General features: G+C 38.4%; 2 protein-coding genes across 2 annotated transcripts; both read right to left on the reverse strand.

The window, feature by feature from the left end:
* Positions 1–1,274: 1,274 nt before the first annotated feature.
* LOC128857184 (uncharacterized) lies at positions 1,275–2,218 on the reverse strand. The gene has a single exon (XM_054092822.1). It carries the CDS (start codon positions 2,089–2,091, stop codon positions 1,384–1,386), a length of 708 nt encoding a protein of 235 aa, XP_053948797.1. The 5' UTR covers positions 2,092–2,218; the 3' UTR covers positions 1,275–1,383.
* A 598-nt stretch (positions 2,219–2,816) lies between these two features.
* On the reverse strand, positions 2,817–6,917 carry LOC128857188 (uncharacterized). The gene is made up of 4 exons (XM_054092830.1): positions 5,962–6,917; positions 3,379–3,635; positions 3,188–3,319; positions 2,817–3,122 (listed from the first exon to the last, which is right to left on the reverse strand). Exons 1-4 carry the CDS (start codon positions 6,568–6,570, stop codon positions 2,984–2,986), a joined length of 1,137 nt encoding a protein of 378 aa, XP_053948805.1. The 5' UTR covers positions 6,571–6,917; the 3' UTR covers positions 2,817–2,983.
* Between the last annotated feature and the right edge of the window lie 815 nt (positions 6,918–7,732).

A 7,732-nucleotide genomic window follows, 5' to 3' on the forward strand; every position in this document is an offset into this window, starting at 1 on the left:
GAATATTTATTTTTATTACTTTTGGGTGATGCCTGTTCAAAGAACTAAATACGTTTTATTTAAATAAGAAAATGTCCTCTTAGTTGTCGCAGGGGGCCAAATCTGGTGAATACAGTGTATGAGGCATGATAACGGTGTTGGTTTTGGCCAAATAATCTCTCATAAACAACGATTAGTGTTTGCTTCACGCAAACGGCGCATAACTTCAAGGTAATACTCCCTATTTACCGTACGACCTTGTGGTAAGAACTTCTGATGCACTGCGCCCTGGTAATCGAAGTAAACAGTGAGCAAAACCTTGACATTTGATCGAACTTAGCGTACTTTTTTTGGTCTTGGGTAAGCGGGACGATTGGGCGATTCGATGTCATAACCATACATATATCCATTATTCATCACCAGTTATGATCATTTTAAGCAAATCTGGATCATTGTTTCTATATTAAAACGGTTACATATTAAGTTGGCTACAGGGAAATTGGACCATATCAGTCGGGTAATGTAATGTTGACCCCGTCTACAGTTGGCGGATCGAGTAGATGAGCAGGCAGGAGAAGTATTTCCTCCATAACTTGAGCCTTCTTTGGACAACGGATACGAGGTTGTCTTTATTCTTACATAAAATGGCTCCAGTCTCGAAATTTTCGGGAAGTCACCTAAATTTTAATGATATTTTTATGCATTTTTCTTATTGGAAGTCATTTCAAGTTTTTTGCACGATCATCGAAAACCAATACCTTTTACCGCGGCAGAACGCTCTGTTCGTGGTTATGATAGATTCTTGTGTTGGACGTACATTTAGAATGTGCATTAGAAATGTGTTGGAAGGTGGTGCCAACAAAGCCGACCAGTCTCAGTTTGTTTGCGTAGACTTCTTGTGGAGGCTGAAATTTCCGACTGAGGGACCACCTTGACGTTGTAGTCAGAAGGCACAATTTTTATAGGGTGACAGGGGCAGGGCTCATAAGTGTGCACTTAGGAGTAAGGCCAAGTTCTTGGTTATTTTATTTTTTGAAAGTAGCTTTCTTTATCGGGCGCCTTTATTCAAGTTGAACCTGCGGTAGCCGCACAGCCTACTGGCGAATAGATGCTCCAGACACAGAGGCTGTTTGATAAATGCCGGATGTTGGGTGTCGCACCAGGTGCATATTTACCTTTTGACATCCATAAATGCTAATGCAATTATTTTTAAAAATTTATTTAAAATTTTGTATGGGAAAAATTTTTACTTTTTTTTTTTTTTTGTTTTCTAATTTTACAGGAATACAGCGTAATACAGGATCAAATTTATTTTCAATTTACGAAGTATAATTATTTTTTGTTCGAAATTGGGACAATAATTCTAATATATTGTGATGGTCAATTGGTTCTCTTTCTCCTTGCTCAGATCTTTTTGAATGTCGCACGGCGTCGTAATTCCTCCCAAACTTCACATAAGGATGGTATATCTAGGCACCGGCACTCGACCGCTCGCGATGGACATGGCTTTTTCTTCGAGCATTCAGAGAAACTTGGGTATGGTGTACAGATTTTACGACATTTAGCCTTTAACGTCTCTCGTTTACATTTCGTTGAGCTGCGAGCTGCATTACACCCAGGCATTATAAGTTTTGGGCATAAGGTTTTTAAGTTTCTTGTCTTGCAAGGCATTAGATTTGTTGGTCTTGGCTTACATTCATCTGCTGCTGTTCGCCTCTTGAACTTACGACGTTTGAAAGGTGGCGGTATAACATTTTTATAGCAACAGATTTTCTTCACTGCGGTCTTCACTTTTGGACACTCAACCCAAGTTTGTGTGTATACACGTTTGAACTTATCCGACGGCTTGTAGTAGAGTTCATCGTATCGCGGCAACAGATCAGGGCACGGATCTAAACAACATTCAGGATTCAGCCACATTGATTTCGGTTTTTCTTCCTTTATTTCCTTCTTTTTACTGGAAACATTCTGCGCACACTGCGCTCGAGAAGACGAAAAACGATCTGCATATGGCGCCGTGGCAGTTGGGGGCACTGCAAGCAGTAGAGATTTTGGCAAAAGACGTGGAGCAGAGCAACTTAGTGATCGCCCAATTAAGGCCGATGAGAACATTTTAGATAAAAATAATTTGGAATTTTTACGAAACCGAAAGTTATGTTTGTTTTTTAAATTTTTTGTCAAAGAAATTTTACACCGAAAAAATAAGTTACTCCATGAAGTTTTTGAGAAGAAATAAAAATTTTGACATATCTCTTGATAGATATTTGAAAGTGCGCTTGGTAAAAAGTAAAATATTTAAGTGTACTTAAAAGTGTATAGTAAACTAAATGTTATTAGTCTTCTAGGGTATTTTCACTGGACGGTCTATATTGCGCCAGCCCACATTAGAAGGACCACGGAGCTAATTTGTGAGGCAACTAGACAGATATATTCTAGGCCATAAATGTATACAAAACTAGGTTCCTCATCAATCTTCCATTAGTACAGTGGCTCATAGTATCATCAGGCATATCTAAGGACTACTTCCCCTGCTGCAGGTAAAAGAAGAGGTGGAGATTTTATTTGATTTTATTTAATTTTACTTGATTTTATTTGATTTGATTTTATTTTACTTGATTTTATTTGATTTTCCTTGATTTTATTTGATTTTACTTGGATTTATTTGATTTTACTTGATTTTATTTGATTTTATTCGATTTTATTTGATTTGTGCTATTGCTATTGCTATTGAATGTATACCCGCCAGCAAACTGACATAGTTAATCCAAGTATGTATGTATGTATAGTATAGTGCTAGAATTTTTTTGTGTGAGTTCTACAATTACCAGATCAACCTATGAAAACTGAAATGCATAGAATATTTTTTAAATACATACATTTTACGTGAATAATGTCTCAGCATAATTAGCAAATTTTTCTAAGTGCGTAAGATTGGTTCTGCTTTAATTAATAACAGTTCAGTTTTGGTCAGCTTGGTGTACCATTCATTACACCACTTCTCCTCTCACTCCAAATGCGCCACATGTCTAAGCCACTCGTTTACTCTCTGCGGACATTCCCTAAATGCTTGCTCGCAATCAACGCCGAAACGTCCTGCTTGGCTGGCATGCAAATATTTCATAGCCACATTGGGTACAGTGGGACTGTTCAAGTAGTAAGAAATGCAATATTTACAAGTATTAATATTTGTAAATAGGCAGTTACGTACATCAATATTGCATTCAAAAGCGCATGCCACAAGTGTCCTAAATTATTTTGCCAAATTCGCGGTATATGAAAAGGCAATTGAGAGACTTGACAAATGGCCTGCAATAGACATGACTCCCCTGGTATTCCATGTCTTAAAAGTTAAAAAATGATACATATAATTTTTATTATTTGAGGTAACACTGATAGTACCGCTCATAAATCTGTTCGATCGCTGCATAAATGAACTGGCGGCTCACATCTTGCTTTAGGCGTTGATGAAGCTTCTCTCTTGGATCGTTGATTTGTCGCCTCTGTTGATGACGCGCTGCAAAAGCGCTGGAGTTAAAATAGTTCCACCAGTATAAGGGCGTCGTAATTTGTGGATATTGGACTTGCAGATTGTAATAGTGTCCGAGGGAGCGTTGTTTATCGGCGAGAGCGATTGGGAATGACACGCCTACGACTAACTGAAAGAGAAAAGAAAACGGTAATTAACAGGACAGTTGTGTTAAAGATAAGTTGAGCAAGAAGGAGGGATGTGAATACTTTTCATCCATCCGAAAATTTCTGATTTTGAGGCATGAAAACATTAAAGCTAGGGATATAATTCTTTCTCGCTCTGGGTAATGCTGATTAAAGCGAAAGCTAGAGGACTATGAATAGGTTAGGTAGAATAGGTTTGGCAGCCGCATCGCACATTGAGACAACGATGCCACTTAGGCCACGAAATGGGCCCGTTGTGACCCGCGGGGGCTGGGCTATATTTCTCTCTCCATATTGAACCATCCTGAGCTTTTGACAAAGCGTAAAAGGTTGTTGATACCTAAAGTGTATAGATTATATATTCGTTAAGAAGTAGGATTTTAAAAATCGGTTCCTGCTTCTGGCTAAAGCCGGGCATATGCAAAAAAGGTGTTGAATTGTTTCCAATTCCTCCTCATTTCTGCAGCTACGACAGAAATCATGCGTGTAAACGCCTAATCTCCTTGCATGATTTCTAAGGTCCTGATTTGAAGTCTACTCAGTTTTATAATACTCTTGGACAGACGTAAGTTTAGCCTTGGCCATGTTTGCCTAGCAATTTCACAGGTGTTAGCGCTAATCCATCTTTGATTTGCAGAATTGATTAGTGCGTCCTTAATGAGAAGCTTACAAGTTGCGAGAGGTATCTCCATAAAATTACTTATGTCTGGCATACAGGTACCTTCTCTTGCAAGTTGGTCTGCCCTACAGTTCCCTGGTATATCTCTGTGGCCTGGGATCCAGCATTAGATTATACGATATTGCTTGGCCATCTCATTTAGAGATTGGCGACAACGTAAGACACTTCTTGTTGTTGTTTGGAATGCATCCAGGGCTCGTAGGGCAGCTTGGCTGTCTGATAGAATGCAGATATCCGTTAATGATATTCTGTTTGTCTTTAAAGCTTAAAGGATTCACTAATAGAAAGCTATTCGCAAAATAACCCTGATCCTACACCGGTGTCCATTTTGGATCCGCCCGTCTAGATCTTAACGGGAGTGTTGGATGTTGGATCTTCTTCAAGCCATTCCAGTCTAGAAGGGATTTTCATTAGGAAACTCCTTTCGAAGTGATAATCACAGTCACTGGGTATATCCGTGTAGGAGTCTAAAATGGTTGAATGTTCATGTGTGATTGTTTTCCATTGTGAGCTCGCTTTGAGCCTTAAAGCGGAGCAGGTCGCTGAGTATTTGCAGAAGAGATCTAGGGGTGACAGATGTAGCATGATGTCCAAAGCCATGGATGGCGTGGTTTTCATGACGCCACATACTGCTAATTCCGATGATCTCTGCACCTTATTCAATAAATTAGAACAGGTTTTTTTCTGCATAGCACACCACCAGACAACATTTCCATATAGAAGAATGGGTCTGACGACAGCAGTGTAAAGCCAATGAGCAACCTTAGATTTAAATCCCTAAAGCTCTCATACAGGCATAAAAAGCTAGGTTCGCTTTCGTGACTCTTTCTAAGATGTTTGACTTCCAAGTCAGTTTCCTATCTATGTTTAGTCCCAAGTACTTGGTTTCTTCCGAAATCACAAGAGCTTCCCCTTTGAGCAGAATTGGACTTAGCTGAGGGATTCTGTGTTTCCTAGTGAACAATATGAGTTGTGTTTTGTGTGGGTTGACTCCTCGACCACACTTTCCTGCCCACCTAGAAAGTATATCTTGAGCATTTTGTATTAGGTATCTTAATATAGATACAAATTTACCAGAGACAGCAATAACAACGTCCTCGCTGTAAGCTATCACCTTACAGCCCACCGATTCCAATATTAATAGAAGTTTATTTACAACTGCGTTCCATAGAAACGGTGAGAGGACTCCACCTTGCGGTGTACCTCTACTTACCAATCTCCTGAGCACCGATTCTCCTAGTGAGGACTATGGATAAGGACTATGAATATTAAAGCGATTTTCGAGAGCCAAGAAACGTGGTTTGATGTTTGACGGTATATCTGTATTGAATATATAAGTTCACTCAAAAAGAATTGGAAAATAGTATGTAGGGCGAAATATCTGAAAAATATGAAATAATAATTTCTGATCTCTGTTATCAGTACCCTCATAACAGTGACCTGGTAGCAATACTCTACCAGTCGACAGTGCATTGCAGCCCTTTAATTCAATAAATTAAACCAGTATAAAGAAATTATTTGAACTTCTGCTGGAATTGAGCGATGATTAGATGATATATAAGGTAGAAGAAGAATATTGAAATATCATATTAATTTGTATCTAAATGAATAAGAGTTTTAAATACACATACCTTCGTTACACCTCCGCCGCTGAAAATAATAATTCTTTTGGATCTTCTTTTCAGCAATTGCTCCACAGCGGTTCCTTTGAATGCATTATTGATATCTGTTTTACTTTTAATTTCACTTCTATTAGGTCCATTATAAATATTATCACTGTTGTGTTCCTTACTATTTACCCGCCTCAAAGCTATATCTATCTCCTTCCTGCTATCTCTATTTCCTTCACTACTGTTAGCGCTCTTGTGGTCCACTTGGTGTCTACTATTTGCTGGCATGCAATTTGTTGTTCCACAGCCGCGTTCGGCAGCTATGCGTGACTTGGGCAAATTGTTGTGGTCGGCTAGTGAACCACCGACACCAACGATGCCATCAACACTTGGGTTGAGGTGCTTTAGCTTAGACTGAGACACTTCCTGTTGACTGTTGGGATTTTCATTTAATTTATTGCAAATTTGCGTTCGAAAACCGCCGTTACGTGGCGCATTTGTATTATTGTTCTTGTTGTTAACGTTGTCATTGCTGTTGGTCAAGATGTACAACAACAAAGCAAACAGTATTATTAGGCAACATATTACCCAGTAATGGCGGACAGCACTGAATCCTGCGAATGACTGCATTTGTATTGGTATTGATGATGGAGCTGCTGGCAAGCGAATGTGCGAGCTTAGTGTGTAAATATGCGCGAAAATTGTGAGGCTAGTAATTACATTAAGTATGTTAATTTGTAATTTATGTGCACGCGCTTGTTATTACATGTGATATTTATGGCTGTTGTAGAGGAAGCTATCTGGCAGCTAAGACGCGCAAAAAGACAATAGAGATTTGAAGCTCAAAACGCAATTTTGTATGTGTGTTTTTTGGAGATTTTTTCCCAATATGCAAACACTTTTAGTTTATGTAATTCTTATTGTTTTTGTAACTGTTCTATAGCGGTTTCTATATACATATATGTATGTATATACGAGTATATCTGACAGCCTTGGGCTGAGCGCACTTAATGCTCGAGTGCTTTCACGTTCAAAGCTTATTAGGAATTAAAATATGTCGTCTGTGTTTGGCGTCTTCAGCTGAGCTTTGGGGGATTTGCTGTGCGCTAATTATATATATGTACATGACAACTGGAATTGCATTTATTGTGGGGCGGACACTGTACTGAGTACAAATGTGGTGCTAAAGTAGCGAGAGAAAGTATACAGCATGCATAAAAACAACGGTACCAACAAAAACAAAGTAAAATAAATTTACGCCTCAAGTACTTTAGCGTGTAATTAACAAGCTGAAATGTATGACCGTTTTTGTTAATTTTTACTATTTGTTTTTCACACGGTTTTATTAGCGCGCTTTAGTGTTGCCTCATAAATTGTCATACAGTTGCAAAAAAGCATTAAACCTTCTGTATAAGTAACTAATACTTCGAAGTCTGTTTGTAATCTGCTCTTTTGTGACATGTTTTGAATGTTTTGGACTGTTCGTAAATCACCCTGAGCTTGATTGAGATTTTGCATCGTTTTCCTATTGTTTGTGTTTTATTTAAAATTTCCCAGAAATAACGCATAGAAACAAAAGATATTTCAGATTAGCTGATATCAACTGGTTCCTTTATTATGCACTGCGGCGATGCCACGTAAACACTATAATTAGATAACACCTGATAACGAGAAGTTGAGAAAAATTAATCAACTTTATTGATATGCTTTTCATACCAGTTAAAGCGCCAATGAAAGCGAATAAGGATATTTGTGGAAAAGTAGCAGTATCAGCAAAAACAAGGTATTTACA

Source organism: Anastrepha ludens, chromosome 2 (genome assembly GCF_028408465.1).
Source record: "Anastrepha ludens isolate Willacy chromosome 2, idAnaLude1.1, whole genome shotgun sequence".
Taxonomy (NCBI): domain Eukaryota; kingdom Metazoa; phylum Arthropoda; class Insecta; order Diptera; family Tephritidae; genus Anastrepha; species Anastrepha ludens.